The following is a 24,610-nucleotide window of genomic DNA, read 5'->3' as shown; positions in this document are numbered from 1 at the left end:
AAAAATGTCAACTGAATATGGTGGTAACTTTGTAAAAAAGAAAAACAGTCGTATTGTTTTAAATTTGAAAATACAAATCACAATAAGTTTGCAGAGCTGTATAGAGACGTTGGTATGGGGCATGAGATATGTAACGGAGACTTCTGAAATACTGCCACATTTCGCTGCCCTACTATTGGAGATTGTTAAAAAAACAAAAGTAAGCTTTCGTTTACATATTTTGGCAGTATTCTGCGTTGATTGTCTAATGCTTTCATGTTCTGCAGGAAAGGTTGATTGAAAGCACACGCAAAGGTTGCATCTGTGCCCTGTATGCAATGACGTCATTTTTCTTAATCACGGTAACATTGAAAAACGTCAATCGCTTCCCGAATTGGCTAAGAGATTGCAGTGGACACGATGCTAAACACATTTTCATGAGTGTACGCTAGCGAAATAATGCAAGTGTAGCGTTTTGCGCGATATTTTTAGCGTTTCTCGCAGATTTCAATTCGCACATATTCTGTAAAGATCACGACAAGAATTATAATTTTCTGGTATGCGAGTTTAATGTTTTGAATAACACTTTGGCCTGTGACAAGTATTTTGTGAATATAGTTGACACAATTAATATGCACAGTGACAGGTACGTGCTTTACAAGTAGTGTTTTCCACAAACGATTTTTTTTTCCAGCACACTGATTTCTACTCTTTTTGTCAAAAGGGAAATAAAGTTCGCTACGTACCTGCAGATGTGATATTATCTTCTCTATTTTTTTTTAATGGACCAGAATCGAACCTTGGGTTTCACGGCACATCGTCCGCTTCTAATCAAGGGGGTTCCGTGTTCGATCATCGGTGGAGGCACATTGCCCACTGGTCTGATCCTACTTTTAACTGTGAGTCTAGTCCCGATTAGCCTAACCAAACATAAAATGAACTTATAACAAAATTTGACAACGACTCAACGCAGTGATTTATCCACGCATCTCTCTAACAGCTCCACCTCACATATTTCGTGATCCGACCATAATTTTCCCCAAAAGGGAGCACATTTTGTCCTAAATCTTCAATTAGGCACCCCTAAAAATGTTCTCATACCTTCCCCCTCCCCGATTCAAAATTCTGGATATCCGTATGCCAAGATATGTATGGTGAAAATTGTGTACCGTTGGCAACACTGGCGGCTCGCACGGGAACAGTACACCAACGCCATCTGTGAACAGGCGATGCAACAAGCGCATTCCTCCACAGCCGGGAAGAAAACAGGGGGCGCTTCTTGCGGGCTAGACGTCAACCACATTCGTCACGGCACGGTGGGTTTGTGCGTGCGTATGTTGATCCTCTGCACGACGAGCTGTGGGCGCAAGGCTGCCAACCGTTGGGTGTTTCTCGCCTGGGTTAATTCATTCCACAGCTGGAAGAGCTTCTTTCTTGCCGCTACTACCTAGCTTTTTTAACCTTTTCTGTTTTTGCGTGCGCTCTAAACAAATCAGTCACTCGAAGTCCATTGTGCGAATTGCACTTTTTACTTTGTAGATTATGCCATGGGGCACGGGGGAAAATATCAGTCATCCATTTGTTCTATTGTTTCTATTCTTTTTCCTTCATTCTCTCTCCAATTTTTTACTTTTTCTTTCTACCACAGCTCTCGAATCTTATTATTAGCGCTCGGAAGTTGAGGAAAAATCCTTTTTTTCCCTAGTGTCCGAAGACGAGGCCCAACATAATATATGTTCATTTTGGGTCATTGTAGGCCAGAAAAAGGTGGGTTTTATTTGTCCTTTTTTGCCTTTTTCGGCGTTTTTTGGCTTATTGGTCCTTTTTTAGCCTTTTTTATGTCTTAACGGATTCTTTTTGCAACTTCACCTTCTATCGACTACATTTTTCATGCTCATTCTCAATTCGAATCATCATCAGTTCATCACCTCTTAAACATCCTTTCTGTAGTAAAAAAAATATTTGAACCATCTCTGAAACGAGAGAAAAACATTTTTGGACTGAAAGAAGATGCATTTCATTCATATAGTTTTTTCGCACTGTGTGTTCCATACCACCAGAATTTTGTATTTTTTATATTCATTAAATATGTAATTAAAACTGACGTTATTAATTAATTTGGATCACATTTATACGTCCTTTTTTTCGTTTTTAGGTTCTTTTTTTGATATATTTAGGTCTTTTTATAGGCCTTTTTTGGCAATTGATAGGTCTTCAACTTCCGAGCTCTAGTTATTGTCTTTCCTTCTTTATCACTCGAGAAGCAATTTCGTTTCATTAGAATATTCTTCCTTTCTCTTTCCCTCCCCACCCTGTTTTCTCCTTTTTATTTCCTTACTCTTTTTCTTCTGTCTGCTTTACCTCTCTACCTCTGAGCTTCTCCCCTTCCTCTCTCTGTCTCTCGCTGGCATCTTTCTTTCTGTTCCCTCTTTCACCTGTGTCCTCCCAGATGGCGCAGTGGTAGCGTCGTCGCCTTGTAATCAAGGGGTTCTGGGTTCGATACCCGGTGGAGAAACATAGTGTTTCGGATCCCACTTTAGGAACTGTAGGTCCAGTCTCAATTAGCCTTACTGTGCATAAAGTCTCTCTAAATTTCCTTCCTCTCTCTCTCTCTCTATTGCTCTTAACACAATATACGAGGTTTAAGTCATAAGTCACGGCAACTATTTTTTTTCTCGAAAACAGGGGACAGCACGAAAAATCTAAGATATACATTTGAAAGTGTATGGAATGTACTTCGGAAAGACGCCACCAAATTGTGTATGTAAACAAAGATGGGGTAGTAAACACGCACCCACATTCAGTCGGTGAGTGACAGCGTTTCAAAATGGAGGTCATGAAGCAGGGGGAAACATTCGTACGTTAAAATAGCAGTTCTCCACGACAGAAATACACGGGAATGCCATACAGAGCTACGGGAAGCTCTGGGTGAGCTACGGGAAGCTCTGGGTGTGCATGTCATGCCCTATCAAACAGTGGCGAGGTGGGTGGAGGCCTTCATACGGAGCTATGTGTCAACTGCCAAAATAAAACACTGTTGTCCAGTGTCATGTGTTCTGCCTCTTCCCTACGAGAGTCTCCTGCATCCAGACTTCATCTGGTGGCTTCTCTGGAAAGTACATTCCATACACTTTCAAACGTATATCTTACATTTTTCGTGTTGTCCCCTGTTTACGAGAAGCTTTTCATTTTCACCCAATACCATCCTTCTTGGAGAATTTCCTGCAAGAGACCATGGCTGTGGGTAGAGATTTATTGTGCCCTGGTCGAGAATAGAATCTGGCGTTCCTTGCAACAAATGTTGCGCCTCCCTTTCGTCCCCCAACTTGATGGTAAATGTTCTTTTTCTTGTAGCTTGCTGGCCTGTCCCAAACGTAAACTGACGCTCCCCGAGTTTCCGTATCAAGAATTACATAAATTTCATCTCGAGTGGTGCAGTGCCTTCGCAACAAGACAAAATCGCCCTGAGTCAACTAACACTTAGGCAGAGTAAGAATGAGCGAAGGAGAAACAGGAAGAAGTAGCAAATTCGAAGTGTGTGTGTAAGAGAGGGAAGGGAGAGAGAAGAAAGATAAGAATTTTAGAGAGAATCAGAGAAATGAAATGAATTGAAACAGAAATTACAGAGAGAGTTAGAGAAAATGAGACAGGAAAGAAGAGTTTACAGGCTTCTTCTTGGGAAACCTGATGGTAAGAGACCTGTAGGAAGGCCAAGACGAAGATGGAGGGATAATGTTGAGATGGACCTAACGGAAAGTAATCGGTAAAGAAGGAAAAAGAGTGGATTGATCCTGCCCACAGGAGAGGGACAGATGGAAGGTTTGTGTTGCTGCAAACATAAACCTTCGGGTTTAAGAAGGCTAGAGAGTTAGTGGAGACAGAAACAAGAAAAGAATTATACAGAGATTTAGAGAAAATATTAGAGACATTGAAAGGGGGGGAGAAGAAATACAAGATTTATAGAGATAATTAGGGAATGAAGATGAGATTCACTGAGAAAATTAGAGAGAAAAAGTGGTATAATTTTAAGCTAGAGAAATCTGAGGTTCTACGATTGTGTCTTTAACGTATGTATTTTCCTAATAAATAGCACGGACAACAATTACCATTGATCATATTTGTTTACTTTATCTTTATTTTTATGTTTGATGTTGAACGTTGAGGAATGTAACTTTGTGTTCATTTCTCGCATTCGTTACAGCAGGTCATTAGTACAATTTAGTTATAGGAAATAATTAGTCAGAATATTGCAAACATGTACTGTTGTAAATATTTTCTCGTTTGTTTGTGTCGTAAGCGACATAAGTGAAGATTTTTAAGTTTTGGTAAGAAGAATTCGATTTCGTTGACTGCCTTGGATAAAAGATATTGTTCTTTTCTGGTGCTTCATAATTTGCAGAAGTCTTTATGAATCACTGTAGCTCTCTCTCTCCCCCTCTCCCTCTCTCTTTCTCTCTCTCTCTCTCTCTTTCTCTCTCTCTCTTTCTCTCTCTCTCTTTCTCTCTCTCTTTCTCTCTCTCTCTTTCGTTTTTCTCTCTCTCTCTTTCGTTTTTCTCTCTCTTTTTTTCCCTCTCCCTTTCTCTTTCTCTCTCTCTCTTTCTCTCTCTCTTTTTCTTTCCCTTTCTCTCTATTTTTCTCTCTTTCTCTCTCTTTTTCTGTCTTTCTTTCTCTCTCTCTCTTTCCCACTCTATCTCTTTTTCTCTTCTTCTCTCCGCCCGCTTCTGTCTGTTTCATTATATCTGTGTCCCTCTTTGAAACCCGCTGTTTTCTCTCTCTCTCTCTCTCTCTCTCTCTCTCTCTCTCTCTCTCTCTCTCTCTCTCTCTCTCTCTCTCTCTCTTGGTGAGAACTGGTATCCTCCACAATCAACTTCCAAACCTCCCGTCAAGCGACTTTCAAGTAGCACCCAAATTGTTCTCACGTCAATACCGAGATCTTCTACCATGAATGTAACCCGAAACCGCTCTCAGTGAACGTGAGAGATCCAAATCTCGACTCGATCCTATGTTCTCGCGGTAGCCACACGTCCTGCCAACTGGATCATCGCGGATCCTCAATCCTCCTTCGGCAACCTCTAATACCCTCCCTCCCTCTCTTTCTGTCTGCAATTCTTTTTCTCCTTTCATTCCTCCATCCATTTGCCTATCTCTTCTCTCTCTCTCTCCGTCTGTTTCATCTCACATTTACTGCCAATCTTCCCTCTTTCTCTCCCGGTCTCACCTATCCCTTTCATGCACGCACACACACATATCTTCCCCCCTCTCTACAAATGATTTCTCCCCAATACCCCCTATTTTTGTACACAAGTCCCAATTTATGGTCAATTTATCCAAATTTACCCTTACACCCCAATATCTGGATAAACCTTTGCTCTTTTCAACCACACATATCTTTCTCACTAGTTCTCTCCACACACACACACACACTCTCTTTCTCTCTCTCAGTACCTTCATCCGTTTATGTCTTCCTCTTCTCCGTGACCGAATAGTTATCACAGTGCGCTGTGGTGGCTGAGATTCCCGGTTTGAGTCACAACCTGGGCATGGATGTTCTTTGTGAATGTGTCCTGCATCAATTTCATAATATCATCACTCATCCTCATCGTCACGATTAGCCAAAAGTGGCAGAAAATCGACGTTATATAACAAAAATCAACAAATCCTTCTCTACCTGTCTCACCTATCTTTTTCATCCATAACTCTTTCATTCTCACTATACCATTCTTCTCTCTCTCTCTCTCTCTCTCTCTCTCTCTCTCTCTCTCTCTCTCTCTCTCTCTCTCTCTCTCTCCTCCTATCTCCATCACCTGCTCTCACTTTGTCTTACCCCCCAATCCCCCGCACCGGCCGCCAGATCTTCCTATGAAGAGTCTATTGATTATTGTTTTTCTTGTAGGTCGGGAGCGGAAGTAGAAGAATGTCCTTCGCTGAAGATACCGACCTCCAAGAACACAAGACGCGGAAGATGCATCACCCTCGACGCCAAGGTAAGTGCAGAGAGATTGGATTTCAGCTTTCTCGTCGCTTTTCAGATCCGTCTAGGTTGATCTCGACTAATAGTTATCTTCAGCTGGAGACATATCGGGAAGTGTGATGTGGTCGTATAAGCTATTGCTCTTCGGTTCTGGTTGCTACAAAACGAACAAGGTGAGAATGGAAAGTTTTACTGAAGTAACAAATCACCTTCGCGATTAGCCAAAAGTGGTTGAAAACAGAAGTAAAATGAACCAAACCAAAACAAGTTTGAGGAGATGAAACGAACAAATTCACAAATTCCCTTTCTAATCTTCACAAAAGGGATGAGGCAAATGACTTTGCACGGCTTCGGTTTGGAATCCTGGACAATGTGCAGTGTTGTAGGGATGGACGATATCGGGGAGTTTCATGTCGCGATATATCGTCAAGAAGATATCGTCACGGACGATACTGTACGATATTTTTCCGTATCGTGAAATCGGCGATATGTCGTCTCAACGATATGTATCGCCAAAATATCGTGGCTATATATCGTCTAGTTGATATCGCCTGGACGATATTTTTCAACATAGCGATATATCGTATTTACGATACGTCACCCAACACTGGTGTTGGGTACATGAAGTGAGCCGAGCTCCATGTTGGAGTGGTTATCACAACGCGCTACAACGTCAGAGGTCGCGGGTTCGAATCACGGCCTGAGCATGGATGTTCTTTGCGAGTCTCCCCTCATAAATTTCATCATATCATCACTCATCCTCATCTTCGTGATTAGTCAAAAGTAGCATAAAAGCGAAGTAAAATAAACGAAATCATTCAATCAAACAAGCATTGAGGTGAGAAGAATGAAGATTACACATTTAATACATAATAATAATAATAATAGTAATGTATGTACTCGTATGGAAGTACGGGTACAGGTATCATGGGTCATTGAGTCGATCCAAGGATTTGCAGCCTCTCTATAAAGATTATTTGTCTCGCAGTAAACTCTTCTCCACCGAGATTCATCTATCTAGTCTGTAAAGCTAGGAAGAAATCTGCCCAGCTTTCACGATTGGTTATTTGTAACTCCCCAAGAAGAATGATACGGTTTTGTAAGTAACGGTAAGAGGGGTTGCTCCATAATTCTCCATCTCAGGGGGAGATGAAATGCCATATTGGGAGTAAGGGTGAATATAAGACGTTTTGCCGGATTTTTGAGATGCATGGATAACTCCATAAGCGATGTATGAAGGGAATCGTATAATATTGAACCATGTTTTTTTGAATCCGACCTCTCAGCTGTTCATAAAGAAGCTGGGGTATCTCTCTTTATCTTATCTAATGTTTCGTTCAGGAAATGATAAATCAAGCTTATACCCAACATAAATATTCTTAAAACACATCTCTCCACAGTGACACATAACAATTAGTTGTTTGCAAAGAATCCATTATGAGCCGCGGTAATTTGTCACGGTTGACCTTCGTGGCGGAGTGGTTAGCACGGCGCGCTGTAGTGTCCCGGGTTCGAATCCCGGTTCGGACATGGATGTTTGTGATTGTCTCTCCTGAAAGAACTGAAATAGAGATTTGAGTAAAATGATATGAGTGAATGAAGTGTGATGGGGGAAGTTGCCGCTAAGGGCGTCTGACTACCATCCGAGGAACCCGAGTTCGATACCCGGCGGGGGAAGAACCGGGATTCTTTCCACCTGTTCAGCGGTTCCGGCGACCACCCAGCGTCGTATAAAGTGGGTACATGGAAGAAACTCCGGGGGTACCTGTGGGCGGACAGCACAATTCAGAGTAAACTTTACAAGAGAAGCAAAATAATACATTAGATCCTCTTAAGCAAAATTATTTGGGGGCTCTGCCCCCACATCGTTAACATTGGGGGGGGGGGCTCGAACCCCCCCCCCCCAAGCCATGGAGTCGGCGCCTGTGGTTTATAGTAGCTATATATTTCGAGACTCGAGAGGAGACCTAGACCCAATGTCTTGTCTCACCTTGATACGATCGATCCCTAGGACAAACCGAGAGAGCGAAGAAGTGAAATTTGCGAATGCCTCACGCGAGAAAAAACTTGCTATACTCGGTGTTTGTTTGTTTCGTTTCTGTTCGCTGCAAGATCTTATCACGGGAGACCTGTGCTTCGTCTGTGAGTGAAGATGTCCTCTTGAAATGGATCACGGACGTCCAGTTCTCGGATTCATGACGGCAGGTAAGTGTTGACATTCTGTTTTTCTTTTACTAACCACAGAAGTGTGTAGAAATGATTTTGGTGGAATGTTTATATATATATATATATATATATATATATATATATCAGTGGCGTATACAGAGTCCAAGATCTGGGCTATCTCATTATGTCACGTGGTCTTAGGCTATGAATAGAAATAAATTTACCAACTCCTAAGAAATCAGGTTGCCAACTCATAAGAAATCACGTTGCCAACTCATAAGAAAACAGGTTGCCAACTCATAGGAAATCACGTTGCCAACCCATAGGAAATCAGGTTACCAACTCATAAGAAATCACGTTGCCAACTCATAAGAAATCACGTTGCCAACTCATAAGAAATCACGTTGCCAACTCCAGAATCAGCATCATCATCTCACTGATATGAATTTCTGGTCGATTTTTCCCCTGTATTTTATTCTCTACACTTCAGGCGTGTTAAAGAAAGAGAAGTTCGCGTCGCGGCATGATGTTTATTGCAAAAACTCATAACTTCAGATCGCTTAGGAGTTTTTGTACAATCTTGTTTCGTCTTGAAATGCGAAAAGGAAGCAAATTTTTGTGAAGCTGTTTCAATGCGAGGCTGATAGAATTTTTGAGTGAAGAGATTTGGCAAAATGTTGCAAATAAACGTTGTAGATTATGTGAGAGATTTAGGTTTTAAAACTGTATGTAATGTTATGTATCGTACAGGTATATACACAAAGTGGGCTTAAGAGGTGTAAGGGTGAAACGTTTGGAAGGCACCCAACCTATCTTCTACATAACACCTTGGACTGCATTTTGTATACTAACGAGGCTCTGGCGTCTGGAATCACGGCCAGTGTAATCCTCTGTAGGAGTTGTGTTGTCTATGCGTTAGCCAAATAAGGCAGAAAGGCGACGTAACATAACCTAATACAATCAATGTAAACTCAAAAACTTGCGTAGGTATGCCAGTAAAGACGCGACTAAGCTCAGAAAGTGTTCTCACTCGAAGCGAGAATTTCTATGGAGTTCCAAGCATTACTTACCCAGGACCAGGACCATACCCAGGGGAGGGGCCATGTGGGCCATACGCCCCCCCTCTAGTTTTGAAATATTTAAATATGAACCTGTAAAAAAGCTACGAAAATAACATCGTCCATTTTTCAAAATTTGTAAAAAATTCGATTTTGTCATTGCATAAATGAATGGGTTTTGTTGGCAGCCTCCAGAATTCTTCAGTCTGCAATATTGAGTGGCTTTGGTTTTATAACCATTGATGCAAGGCTATCAGATCCGATTTAGTTGGGACGGTCCATTCATTTTAATCCCTGTCCCGAATTTATTCCAAGCAGCTATCATGCTAAAATGTCTCGTTTTTTTTGATTGACTCACATTTAGACATGTTCTCTATATAAATTAATACGTAATAGCAATTATTATTATTATTATATCAATTTCATCATGTCGTCACTCATCCTCATCGTTGCGATTAGACTTGGCAGAAAAGTGACATAAAATATCTTAATTCAAGCAACCTTACAGCATTTCGGAACTTCTCTTTGTTCCACATTTTTTTTATTTTGATAATGAATACGTAATGCTATATCTCTATTCTTTACCTTCTTTTTACCTATTCATGAAATAATAACAATACAATATTAAGTGATTTAATAGACCTATCAATTATATTAATGCATTAATTTAAACATATATTATTATTATTAATTATTATTATTATTTTGATTTTATTATTATTATTTCTGATACACTTTGTTCGAACCCCCGATAAATATATTTATACCTGCCCCTTCCCTCGAAAAATCCTGGGTCTGCCCAGGAGATTGGCTATTTCGATGTAAAGTAACTTTATTTTTTGGAAAGAATTTAGATTGTCCCCGAAGTAAACATTTACTCATTCATCGACCCCTCCACGTGTTCCATTACAGTACAGGGTACGACAAAAAGACTGTAATTGGTCCAAGGCCTGTAAATGATATTATTGAGACAAAAAGTATGATATCCGCCCGGTGGCAAACAACTTTCATCATGTTTTTTTGAAAAGTAAGGATCGGCATAAGTGCAGTACGTGTAATGTCAATTTATCCCTATAAGGAGGACATGGACACACACACACAAACACGTTGGTTACGTTTTGGTAACCGTAAAAGGCGTCCGGTGTGTGGTGCTGATCACATCACCTTCAAAAATTGGCCGAGAACGAGAATGTGCGGAGCCTTACCTTCCTAATCCCCTCTATGTGCCTTCATGGCACGGGGCAATGTGCACGGGGAACTTTACCTTGCCTTAGGTATCACCTAACTTTTAGATTTATTGCAATAAGTCAGCAAATTTAAAGCTAATGTTTGTCAGAATTTTCATATATCGTCTACTTTTTCCAGAGTGAATTTGCACCTTTGGGAGGAAAATTGTGTTTCGTGATTGTGGTAAGACTGTCCATAACGATACAATATTGACATTAGCAACCTTGAATTTGAATTGAATTGTTGCTTTAAGTCCACTTTATGCACAGAAAGGGACTGGACCTACAGTTTAAAGTGGGATCCGAACCACTGTGCCATGTGCCTCCACCGGGTATCGAACCCGTTATCCTTTGATTACAAGGCAACAACGCTACCAGTGCGATATAGGGGAGGCCCACATTAGCAACCTAAATATTGCGCAGATGTAAAGTTTAATTAATTGATTTTATTTTACTTGGCTTTTGTGCCACTGTTGGCTAATTTGCGAAGATGGGGATGAGTGATGATGTGATGAAATTGATGAATGGACATTCACAAACCTTAATGTCCAGGCTGGGATTCGAACCCGGGACCCCTGGCGTCGTAGCGTGATGTGTAAAACCAGTCCGCCACGGGGGGCCGTCCAGATGTAAACTTGTATACATGAACATAGTAAATTTCCGTGCTTACAATCGTCATTAGCCCAATCACTGACCTTACATGAAACTTTTGTAAAACTGACAGTACATACCGGCTAGAAAGGAGTAAACTGCACGAATATAATGAGAGGTTTGTCCCCTTGCATTGAAGTTACCAGGCTCCCAGGGCCCGTGCCCCTCCCAGATTGCACTGCTCTACTATTGATTGGCTCATGCTTTCATGTTCTGCAGGGAAGGTTCACTGAAATCACACGGAAATGCATCTGTGACCTGTATGCAAGAATCTTATTTCTTACAATCGCAAAAACACCGAAAAATGTCAATAATTGCCCGAAATGGATTGGAAGTTGTGGAAACATTACATACTAAATACTTTTTCATGCAGGCCAAGTCGATAAATAATGCAAACGTCGTATTTTCTGTGATGTCTTTAGCGTTGGTGTACATTTCACATATATTCTGTGAAGAACACCTCGAAAATCTTAAATTTGCTGCTATCTGAGTTTAACTTTTTCGACAACGCAGCATGAGTGTCCTTTCATTAATTTCATCATATCATCCTCATCTTCGCGATTAGCCAAAGTTGGAAAATCGACGGTAAATAACAAATATCGAATCAAAATTTCCAACACACTGTTCTTTTTTCTCGTCGAGAGCAGGCCCCTTTCCAGAAAACTCTTCATTATACGTCCTTGAAAAGAAAGTATGAGATTACAATAAATAGGAAAGAGTAGGAAGATAGAAAAAATGAGAAAAAGAACAAAGGAAGGAAGACAGAGGGATCGATATTACGCGAGAGAAAGACGAGGAAGAGAAGGAGATATAACAATAAGATAAATAGATAGAGAAAGGAATAAAAATGGTAAGAGAAGCGGAAGAGGAAAAAGAGATTGAACGAAGACAGAGAAATAGGAAGATGAGAAGGACAACACAAACAACGGTGATGCAAGCAGCCATGGCTTGAGAAGCAGATGTCACTCTTGTGAAAACTCGAACCAACAACTCCTGACCACACCCTGTAGTTCGTTATTCACACCTTTGCACAAGATGGAGGAGTTGATGAACTCTTTTCGGAAGTTCTTTACAAACCTCGAGTAAATGAGCAACAAATTTAACTACTAGTTCTGTAATAATAGCTTTATTAACAAACCTTGTAAAGTCTAGAATAGCTTTACGAAATGCAGTGGGACAGTGAATGTTTGAGTAGGGTGACCAGATATTTGTTGACCAAAAAGAGTATAGTCTATAGGTTGAAGGTGCGCATGCATTTTGCTCTTTCACGGGGTCCGCAAAAATCCCGCGCGACTTCTTGACAGTCTAATATGCAAAATTAAAACTTCCTTTTTATTTTACACTAATTTTGCACAAAAAACTATATTTTGAGACTACATAATATCTATTTTAATATTCTGATGCAATTCTTGAATATTCTAAAGCAAATTTCTTGTTATGTTGATGCATATAATTGGAGGAGAATATTTGCACACCAATATTGATCAATATTTTTAACAAATTTTAATTATTGCAATTTTCAAGTATATTTATCGGTATCGGTGGGAATCGGTAAGAGTATCGCATCGGTAAGAGTATCGCATCGGTATCGGTTCAAAGTGGTATCGTATCAGCCCTAATCATTATAATTAAATTCCAATGAATTTGAAATATGTTTTGCTTGTTGATGGAATATGAAAATGACACTTGAAATTGTTCATAGGAAATTCTTGAGTCAAGGAGTAAATACTTCAGTTTGTTGACATCTTGACGTTTTCCGTTCTGTGGATTTTAAGGCATTTTTACGCGTAAAATAATGAATGAAATTAAATATCAAGGAAAAGAGTATATTTGGAGATTTTTGCAAATTGAAAAGAGTATAGAGTATATGAACCTCTAAAAGAGTATAATACTCTTAAAAAGAGTATGTCTGGACACCTTATGTTTGAGTATGGAAACGAATTATTTGTATTTATTATGCCAATGTTTGTGTAACATTGTTACTGTCTGCCTCAAGTAGAACGCGTAACATTTTCTAAGTGCAGAAACTAGGGTGGAATATAAAGGAAGATAAGAGATAAACAGGACCATAAATGGATTAACGCGCGAGCTCAACTTGTTTGTCTCGCAGCATGGAAAGGTTGGAGGCGGGGGGAGAGAAATGTGACGTTACTAATGGCCAACTTGCTTAGATTGAAACAAAAGACGAGCGCGCATGTTGGATTCGATAATCGAGACCGCCGCAGTACCCTTTTGCAAGACGTTCCGTAAGGTTGTGGTTCCCTGCCTGTAAAGTTGGCAGCCCTGGAGCACGAGCGAGGTTGAAAGAGTGTACGTACAAGAGCGGGCTGAGGGCTTTGACGTGGCAAGTCAAGGACATCGCTAAACCATCACGGCGGGGAAGGGGGAAAGAGGCGGGAGGGGAGGAGGGGGGAACGCACGAGCACCGAGTGTCACGGGAACACCCCTCGGAGCCAAAGTCCTCAGCGCCCTCTGCCCGTGACGTCACGGCTTCGTGCGGCATCGGGTCGGTCGTTCGGCAATGTTCGGCTCCCGAGGTTGCGCGCCCGACGGATCAGTGGCAGTTGGACCGCGAGCGAGCTAGGGACATGGCAAGTGCAAGAATTCCATGTTGCGCTGGGAGAGCCTGAATAGGCCTCCCCCGCCGTCTCGGGAAGTGCAGTGTTTGTTTCGCAGTGTCGTGAACGTTTCGGCCATGTTTTCGGACGTCGAAGACGGCCGCTAGCTCCGAGCGATAGCTCCAGGGAGCTCTCGGAGCTGTGCCCGCCCCCCTCTAGAAATGAGCTCTACTGTCGAACTGCGGCAGTGGTTCCGAGGGAATTTACAGTTGAACCAAGTGAGCGAGCATCGAGCTCGGGACTTCGGGATATCCTTCGTCGACGAGGACGAAGGGGAGTTCCCCGAGGAATGCCTGCCTCAGATGCCACCCCTCATCCCCCTGTCGGGCAGCTACCCCCTCCACGAGACCCCACGGTGCATCGGCGAACAGGATGACAGCAAGGAAACATATGGTGGAATTAGCATGGTGAGTGTGGGGACAGGGGGTGGCGAACCCAAATCTGAAAGTTTTAGTGATGTTACCAATAATAATAGTACCGGAGCTGTTTCGGAGAGCGACAACGTTCAGTGTTTGTGTGTTCAAGGAGTCGGAGGTGGAAGTGCGTGTGGTGTTTTTGACAGGAGTGTGGATGCAGAAGAGTGTGCGGTGAGCGAGCTCTCGTCGACCGACGGTGAAATACCGTCGGAGGGCCAGGATGATAGTGATGCTAGTGAGAAGTCGCCGGCGCTGCCAGCGGGGGAGCAGAAGGAGTGTTCGGTCGTCCTGAAGCTGCTCCCCACTGACCTGCTGCAGTCGCTGAGCGCCGAAGGGCGAGTGACCGTGGACGCGGTGCTGAACAGGGCCGCTCGCCCCCAGGGCGACGAGGACCTGCCGCCGCGGCTCGAACGGCAGGAACCTGCGAACGGGCGCCGGAGCAGCGTCGAGTCCGGGACCGACGTGCGCCTCCTCGTGGACGATTTGGTGTCGGCCGTGTCCGAGGAACCACCCAAGCTGGTGAAGTGCTGCGCGGTGATCGATCACTCGCGCGACCCCCCTTCATCCTCACCCTCCCCCGCCCCTAGTCCATCCCGGAAGTTGCACCGGAAGGCCCTCCGGAGGAAATCCGTGCACCGGAAGGAGTCGACGCGGTGCCGCAAGAAGCGGAAGAGGAGGTCGTCGTCGTTCACCTCGCACCATCACCACCACCATCACCACAAGGCGTCGGCGTCGCTGCCCTCCTCCAGCATCTCCTCCCCGGCGCCAGAGGAGCCGCCCGCCAACCCCCGAGTGAACCCCATATTCGTGTGGGTGAAGCAGCAGAACACCACCATCGTGGAGGTGCTGTGCGAGGACTACGACAAGAGGAACAGGATCAGGCTGACCAAGACCCCGCAAGGCTGGAGGGCGATACCCAGGACAGAGCGTCTGGCGTCGGCGACGTGCCAGAAGGCCCCCTCCCAGTCCCCTCCTCGGGAGACGCCAAAGGAAGCGGACCAGAAGGAAGAGTCAGAAAATGACGATGATTCGTGTCGGAACCTGGAGACCGAGTCCAACCTGGAGGAGGAGAACTCAAACGACGCGAAGAGCGTGAAACCCGAGGAGGAGGAATGCGTTCAGGAAGACTCCAAAGAGGACATCCAGGAATCGAAGCCCGTCGACCAGGGCCTCACGGTGCAGATAGACCCAGAGGAGTCCGTCGGCCCCATTCCAAAGCCGTCACCGAGATGTCTCGGGCTGTTTACCGAGCAAGACGAAGACCTACCAACGGATTTGAGCATTCGGAAGAGACGCGCCAGCGGCGACAAGTTACGGATACCACTGAAGATCCCGACGCCGACGCTCAAGTCCGGAGACTCGCCTCCCCCTTACGTGAAACCCGCTCATCAGGAGGTGCGGCAGAAGTCGGCGTTCCTGGAAACCCTTCTCTCGTCGCCCAGGGTGAAGCAGGACCAGCAGTGCGTTCCCCTGGACCTCGGCCCGAGCGCCGGCCGCCACGCCCCCCAGACGGAGTCGCCGGCAGCGAGCCCGAAACGCGCACGTCCTGCCATCTGTGAGCGGAGCGAGAAACCACGTGCGTCTCCGAAGATCGAGGATCCTCCGGCGAAGAAACCGAAACTGGAGGACATCACGCTGAAGAACCTCCTGAGCAGAGACATTCCCCACGACGTCAAGGTGAAGCAGCAGGAGATAGAGACCAAAGTCGCATCGTCACCCCAGAGGAACCAAACCCCCGAACCCGGAAGGGTGAGCACCCCTACACGATCCAGGCTGCTGGAGCTGCTGACGTCGCACGAATCCAGGAGGTCGCCCGATCCTGCGACGCAGCTGAAGCAGGTGTTGTCCGATCCGGACATCTCCATACCTGACCCTTTGCTAGTCCCCAGGACGCGCCTCGCGTCCCTCATCACCAACCCTGCCAAAGAGATCCCCCGACTGCTGTCCAGACCGGAGCTGCGACTGCCGGAGATACTGGCGTACCCTCACCTCCTGCACGACCCCGACCTCCTGGTCGTCTCGATCAACAGACTTCAATCCTTGGTTCAGGAACCGGAGAAGGAGGTCCCGCTGCTGGTCTCCCAGCCCGGAAACAACCTGGGTGCCTTCCTCACGGGCGCCCAGGAATGGCATCGGCAGCAGTCCTACGGTTACGGCTCCGGTAACCCGGAGGCGAAGATGAGAGGCGCGGATTCGAGGCCTCGCGGTGCCGGAGTGGATTCCACGAAGCAGCAAGCCCGGAGGAACAACAACGGCGGGGCCGAACTGGACGCGGCAACCGCGACGGCGCTGCAGAACATGCTCTGGCTCCCCTACATGAGCCAGCTAGAGGCAGTGGCGGCCTGCGGGGGCAACCGTGAAGTCATGGCCATGCTGAGCGCCATGTTCCCGTACTCGAACCCGGTGCTCCAGAACACCCCCACGGGTCAGTATCCGTTCCTGAACCCGTTCTCCTCTCTCCCGGCGGACTACAAGAGCCAGATCGAGTTTCAACAGGCGCTGAGCTTGTGGCGGGAGGCTTTGGCGTCAAACAACCGGTGCACCAAAAGCAGCGCGTCCCAATCGCCCGTGGACTCCAACAGCAGGTATCCGCACCTGACGCGCAAGCTGTCCGCCAGTCCGCAGCACCAGTTCAACGGCCCTGGCAAGTCTGCGAGCCCTAGCTGCACGTCCCAACCCTCCTCCCAGCTGCACCAGCGCCTCCTGGCGTCGAAGCAAGGACCGAAGGCGGAGATGAAGCCCAAGGACAACGGGCGACCCACGGTGACGTGCAAGTCGCTCCTCAATCTCCTCTCTAGCCCGCGATCGAAGCCCAAAGCGGAGACTGGTAACAGCCACCTCCTGGCGGCACTTTCCAAAGGAACCAACCACCAGCACCCCCCGACGTCGTTGCCCCACCTGCTGCCGATACCCTCCCAGCCGATCGACCTGTCGGGGAGGAAATCCGCGGATGACTCCAGGGCCAAAGTGACCACCACCTCTCGCCTCAAGGAGGAGGTGTCCTCCGACGGCAACCCCTTGCAGCTGGACCAGTCCTCGCAGCTTCCGACCCCTGGACCACACCTCTGGCATCCGCTGTTCGGAAGGTAAGTTTCATATTCGTCTCTTCTTTGGACCATCCCTTAATTTCCAGCTCAGGTGGAACGTGATGGGTTTGTCCTCGGCATGGTACTCTTTAGGGGGGTGGAAACAACGAAATCCACAAGGGAGGAAAGTGGAAGGGAGGGATGCTCGCCCACTGCATGAACTGTGAAGGGACGATAATGATGCAATAATGTTTATTCATATTTTTAGGCGTTGTACTACGAAATCTGTAATCACTTTTCATTTGAACTCACCGTTCAGTATCCATCGAAATTCTGTTTTCCTGGATTTTTGGTCCCTGTCTACTTTCATTACGTCTTATAACAATTGTACTTGTTTGCAAATAACAAACTTTATTAAATTTATCTGTTTTCCATCTTCCTCTCCCTCATATACATCCTTCTTCTTTCAATTGTCCTTTTTTGTCCTAATTTTTCTTCATTCCTCCCTTTTCAGATTTTCCCTTCCTTTCTTTACTTCTCTTTTCTCCTTTTTTGTTTCATAATCGTCTTCTCTTCCTTTACTATTTCTTTCCTTTATTTTACTTTTTGTGTTCTTTATTACTGTCCTCTTCCCTCATTCCTTTCTTATCCCTTCTTTTCTCCCTTTCCCATCTGTATTCTTCACGTCCTTCCTTCCTTAGTTATTTCCTGCCTTTTCTTTCATTCTCCCTGTTTTTCCTTTTATTGTTATATCTTCTTCTTCCTTCCTTCTTTCTTTCCTTGTACTTCAATTTCTTCTAATTTTATGCAATGTTTATACATCCATCTTTTCTACCTTTTCCTTCTGTATTCCTTGTTCTTGTTGATTTATTTACTTTCCTATTTCCTTCACGTTAAATCAAGATCTTGTGAGTTATGTTTTTCGGCTGTCCTAATCTTCACATGCGAAGGTTCCAGCAATATGATTCCTCTCGTGGAATTGGGCCTCCCCCATGGCGCAGTGGTAGCGTCATTGCCTTGTAATCAAGGGTTCCCGGGTTCGATACCCGGTGGAAGCACAAGTGTTTCGGATCCCGCTTTAAACTGTAGGTCCAGTCCCGAATAGCCTTACTGTGCATAAAGTGGACTTAAAACAGCAACTCGAACCAAACCTCTCGTGTTATTGTTGGCAAACAAAAGCAGCACATATACTCAACATGGACCCCCCCCCTCTCCTCTGAATACGCACACTATTCCAGAGAGCCTAATGTTGTAATCTGAACAACAGATATTTGTATACAGACACACATATAAGTCAAAATATGTTACTTGAGGGTACTTTTTCCACATTCGTTGATACTTTTGGCACAAATATTTAGCGTGTGCTTAAGAAGTAGCTTCGAGGAAGGGCAAAATGTGGATTTCAGTGAGGACATATTTTTTTTCTGCTGTGAAACTCCCAAGACATTTTCTAACACCCCTTTGAGAAACCATAATTTGAAATGCATAACATTTTAGACTCAAAGCTTGATTCAGTTCTGTATACTCACAGAACCCAAAATGTGTCAACTGACACAAACAATTCCTATTTGTTGGGTCAGTGATGCATTTTGCTGTTTCAAAATAGACAGAGAAATGCACCAAATGGTATTTTTATCAGATGCTTTCAGTGTGATGTACTAAAAATGCATCAGTTGACATGATCATTTCAGATATGCCAATTGATGCATTAAAAGTATACATCAACCTTGCTTTGATGCATTTCAAATTCTGTGTAGAAATGACATGCCAAAGTCAATGTGGAAAACGAGTAAAGAAAAGTTGGCTGTGACTAAACGCAAAACGTGTTAAATATTTATACATATATATTTATTTGTATTTATGCAGCCTCTGACAATATGTCTCGGTATAAACACTTGATACCGAATACTCGGAGGATATTGTGTTAAAAGGAAATAATACAGAAATGTAACAAAACCATAAGTGTTTATATATTAGATCATTGTTGCCACAAGGCATTGACTTTGCACCATTAACACACACAGACACACTCACACTTCTGAGCTCTTTTAGCACCACGCAACACAATTAATACAGTCTGAATTTAATTCGATTATAAATTCTTAATAATAAATCGTTAATACTCCTTACTTACCCTAATTCTTACTTTCTGCTAATAATTCTTTATTTTGCTTAATGTTTCTTACTTCTCAGTAATCATTATTTTGCACTTCATAATTCTTACTCCCCATTTGTTTGTACTTAATAATTCTTACTCCAATAGTCCTTACTTTGCACTACGTAATACCTTCTTCCCGTCAATAATCCTTATTTTGCACTAAATAATTTTTATTTCCCTCAATAAACCCTACATTGCACTTAATAATTCTTACTCTTCATTAATAATACTTTATTTCTTTACACAACACTTCTTATTTTTCACTTAATAATTCTTGCCATTCGTTAGTAGTCCTAACTTTCCACTCAACAAATTTTGCTTTCCATCTTTCATTCATAATTTCTGTTAATAATTCTTACTTTTTCTCTAATAATACTTACTTTGTCCTTAACAATCTCCACTTTACTGTTAATAATTACTTTTTTAATAATTCTTACTTTATTCATTAATTTGTATGTTCGCTTCTCACTGTCATCTAACTTTTGAAATTGGCATAAACTTTATGTTTATGAAAATTTTCATATTTTGAATGTTTGGTATTAATAATCGTCCTTGTCAATTCCTTATTTTCAACCATTCAGTATAACCTAATGTCTTTCTTCATGAACTCTTTTAATACATCGAGATAGTAATACTATATTTTTGTAATGTCGATTGCAATTTGTCAAAGATGAAGGGGAAATGTTGGAAAAGTGAATTTTTTGCAGTTTTAAACGGGAAATTTACTATCTTATTACAAGAATATTACACAAAATCCTGAAAAGCCTAGCTGTAATAAACTTTTGTTTTCGCAAAACATTGTCTGATTAAAAGTTAATAAATTGTGTTGTCTCCTTGTGTTGTGTTTGGAATACCTAAGAAGCTTGTTAGTATGATAAAAATATGCACCAGTGAAACAGAAAGTAAAATTCGTGTGGGTATTAATATGTCTGACAAATTTACAATTCATGATGGGTTAAAACAAGGAGATGCATTATCTCCATTGCTCTTTAATTTTGCCTTAGAATATGCTGTAAGGAAGGTAAAAGAAACTAAAGAAGGACTAAAATTAAATGGTGTGACTCAGTTGTTAGCATATGCAGATGATGTAGACTTACTGGGGGATGATGTGAATACAATTAAGAATAATGCTAAAATATTTTTCAAAACTGCTAAAGAGATAGGTTTGGAAGTTAACAAAGAGAAAACTAAATATATGCTTACAGGCCGAAACCAAGTGTTAGGTAATAATCAAAATCTAATTATTGATAACAACTCGTTTGAACCAGTTTCCAAATTCAAATACTTAGGAGTAATATTAACAAATGAAAATTATATTAAAGAGGAAATAAAAAGTAGGCTTAATTCAGGAAATGCATGTTACTTCTCTCTTCATAAACTTTTGTCTTCTCGTTTAATATCTAAGAAACTAAAAGTTAAAATATACAAAACCGTAATTTTGGCTGTAGTATTATATGGATGTGAAACTTGGTCCCTTACATTGAAAAAGGAACATAAATTGAGAGTATTTGAAAATAAGATCCTTAGAAAAATCTTTGGACCTAAAAGGGATGAGGAGACAGGTGAGTGGAGAAGGTTACATAATTTAGAACTACATAATTTGTATTCATGTCCAGATATTATTAGAATAATTAAATCAAGAAGACTTAGGTGGGCAGGCCATGTGGCACGAATGGGAGAGGAAAGAGGAGTTTACAGGATTCTTGTTGGGAAACCTGATGGTAAGAGACCTGTAGGAAGGCCAAGACGAAGATGGAGGGATAGCGTTGAGATGGACCTAAGGGAAATTGGTAGGGATGGAAAAGAGTATATAGAACTTGCTCAAGATAGGGACAGATGGAAGGCCTGTGTTGCTGCAGCCATGAACCTTCGGGTTTAAGAAGGCTAGGGAGTTAGTTAGTTAGTGTTGTCTCCTTTGTGTGCACTAAAGCTGGCCCTGGAAATGTATAAGCATTGCGCCCAGTGGCATCGCAATAAAATTTCGTTTGGTGGTTTGAAGGGTGGACAACACGGGAGAGCTAGCAAGATCCACTTTCTCCCTCGTTTTATACCTTTCGGTCTCTGTTTTTTTTTCATTACGTATTTCTTTTTCTTTCTCTTTCCGCCTCTGTGTCTCTAAATAGTTATTTTATTCTTTTTCCCCTCCCTTTTCCTATCTTCGCTGATGTCTTTTCATTCTTTCTATACTTATTGCTTTCTTTCTGTCTGTATTTCTCCATCAATTTCTCTTTCATTCTTTCCTTCTCCGTCTTTCTTCCTCTGTTTCTGTATGTCTCCTCCTAGCCACTGGTGTATGCAAAGGAGGGTGAGCTTATGGAGCTCCAGCCCCCCCCCCCCCAAATATTTTCAAATGGAAGCAGTTAAGAACTCGGGGTAAGTGCAAACCCTCCTTAAACTGGCCCCTGTTACAATTTTTGTCTTTGAACAACTTTTAAAACTAACTCTGAAAAATGGTAATTTCGAAATATATTATTGTGTACCCCCCCCCCCTTTTCAGAAGGCAGCTACGTAATATGCACCTTTGTACAATTCCAGCCTTATTCGAGAAAAAAAAGTCCTGGTTACGCTACTGCTCCTCATCATGTATTTTTGTACGCCTTTCGTTTATTCTGCGTGTTCCTCTATCTGCCTTTTCCCCCCCGCCTGTATTTGCCGATCCTGCTCTTCCGCAAATGATCCTCAAAGCTGCCATGTAGGGTATTTATGTGGGTAGGAAGGTGGCTAAAGCCCACCCAGATCTCCCTCCGGGAACGCCCTTAATGGGTCCATATAGGCGCCATGTTGGATGTCGGCAGCGTTTTGTGACGTAAGACTAAGGATAATGACATTACCTCCCCAGTTGGTATTTTTTACAGTCTTCTTTCTATTCCACTCTCAGGTCTGTGATATCCAGGAACCTGTACGGCCCCACCCTGTGACCCCCTTCTCGTTTATGCTAAATTCATTTTGAGTGTTTTATGATATATACAGGGTGATTGGTAATTCGACCTATTCCTTGAAAGGGGTAATACTAGAGCACATTTGCAAAAAATTTGACCCTATGCACCGGGGGTCGGAAATCGATGGGTTTCGAGTTATTGCAGTTTGTAGATTTTCGTGACATATTCCGACTTGCGACCAAAAAACTACTACACCCTGGGCACTTAATCGACATGTTGCTAACAGCTGACGAATGAGTGACTACTGGGAAAAAAATTAATGCCCAAAATTCCCATACCCACAGAAAGAAACAGTCATTGCAGCACACGTCATGAAGAAATTTGGAAATTTTCGTTTAAATCCAAAAGGATTACTCAAAGAAATGGTAACACACTTAGCGTAAAAATTACGGAAAAAACTTCCTAGTTTCATAAGCTCTCCAAAAAGATACAAATGTTGTCAACTGGCACACGGGTTGGGGGAAAAATCTGAATTAAAAGCGGAGAAGGCGCGTTGTAGACCCGCTTCATCTGACAAGAATTCTGTGGACGGACGAATCCAAATTCGACCGCGATGGTATTAAGAATTTTCATAATGTGCATTTTTGGGCCCCTAAGGGTCATAACCCAAGAAAATCTAAAGAAAAGGCTCACCAGAGAAAATTCTCACTAAATGGGAATCATTCACAATCATGTGATCGGGCCATTCTTTCTGCCACAAAACCTAAACGGCATTACCTACGAAAACTAAGGGAAGAATTGAAGACGCTGCTGGAGGATGTGCCGCTCGCCACAAAAAGGGGTATGATTTTCGAAAATGATGACTGCCTAGCCCACTATTTCCGGGGTGTGCGACAGTGGCGGGACGACAATTATCCCATGCGATGGATTGGTCGAGGCGGCCCAAAACCCTGGCGGGCGAGGAGTCCGGATTTGACGCCATGCGACTTTTACATTTGGGGTCACATGAAAGAGTTAGTCTAAGTACACCAGTGGATTCCCAAGAAGAGTTGAGAGAGAGAATTGTGACAGCCGCCCAATACATAAGAGACTGAGTGTCAACGCGAGTGACCTGTGTCTGAAGTACGCCGCAGGCTGCATGCTTGCATACGCAACCGGGGAGGCAATTTGAACAGGATTTGTAGTTTTCGTAACAGTTAATTGTGACAACCTGGAATCATGAGAATGGTAAATAACATTATTATTTCACTAATTTTTGTTCCTTTATTTCTCACAACCGACAACTTCTTTTCACTTTACAAAGAAGTCTACAACGCGCCTTCTCCGCTTTTTATTCAGATTTTTCCCCCAACCCGTGTGCCAGTTGACAACATTTGTATCTTTTTGGAGAGCTTATGAAACGAGGAAGTTTTTTCCGTAATTTTTACGCTAAGTGTGTTACCATTTTTTTGAGTAATCCTCTTCGATTTAAACGATAATTTCCAAATTTCTTCATGACGTGTGCTCTAATGACTGTTTCATTCTGTGGGTATGGGAATTTTGGGCATGATTTTTCCCCCAGTAGTCACTCGTTCGTCAGCTGTTAGCAACATGTCGATTAAGTGCCCAGGGTGTAGTAGTTTTTTCACAATTAGTAGTTTTTTGGTCGCAAGTCGGAATATGTCACGAAAAATCTACAAACTGCAATAACTCGAAACCCATTGATTTCCGACCCCCGATGCATAGGGTCAAATTTGTTGCAAATGTGCTCTAGTATTACCCCTTTCCAGGAATAGGTCGAATTACCAATCACCCTGTATATACGCTTATTGATACTGGATCAGGATGCAAAATCATTGAAGACTGGTGGGGAGGAGAAAGAATCTACACACACACACACACCTATTTATAATGTCACCAAGGGGTCCCGGGTTCGATACCTGGTGGAGGCACATGACACAGTGGTTCGGATTCCACTTTAAACTGTAGGTCCAGTCCCGATTAGCCTTTCTGTGCATAAAGTGGACTTAACAATTCAACAATATTTATAATGTCATTAAATATCAAATACATTACTAAATATTTGACAACACATTATTATTAAATACATATAGAGGAATCAATTTGTTACTTTTATAAACAAATCTCAGATATTTATAAAGTAGCAAACTAGTTCCTTTACTAACTGGTTAAAGATGTCAATAAAATTACAAAATAGTTGAAATATAGGGTGTTCCGTATAGGACGCCGAATTAGAAAATTAAATAAAAATAGAGAAAGTATCATGAAAATAATTATATTTCACATATATGTAAGCAGTAACGTCTCCCTTTTACATATGAAAGACAATGTCAGGCATATGTCCACCCCTACTGAGTCTGCATGCATTTCTACGCTCCAGAAAATTATTGACAACCCTCTCGCAGATGTCTGTCCCGATGGCTCCAACCACCCGTATGATTTCCGCCTTCAGTTCCAAAAGG

General features: G+C 42.9%; 1 protein-coding gene across 1 annotated transcript in view; it reads left to right on the top strand.

The window, feature by feature from the left end:
* Positions 1 to 13,503: 13,503 nt before the first annotated feature.
* The window catches only part of LOC145988516 (uncharacterized), a 28,069-nt gene continuing 16,962 nt past the window's right edge, over positions 13,504 to 24,610 (top strand). The window contains exon 1 of the mRNA XM_083123404.1: positions 13,504 to 17,171. Within this exon, the coding sequence (XP_082979530.1) occupies positions 13,831 to 17,171 (3,341 nt within the window). The 5' untranslated portion in view covers positions 13,504 to 13,830. The remainder of the gene's footprint in view (positions 17,172 to 24,610) is intronic.

Source organism: Lepisma saccharinum, chromosome 6 (assembly GCF_977018435.1).
Source record: "Lepisma saccharinum chromosome 6, izLepSacc3.1, whole genome shotgun sequence".
NCBI lineage: Eukaryota > Metazoa > Arthropoda > Insecta > Zygentoma > Lepismatidae > Lepisma > Lepisma saccharinum.
The sequence above is the reverse complement of the archived record's forward strand: the minus strand, read 5'-3'. Positions and strand labels throughout refer to the sequence as shown.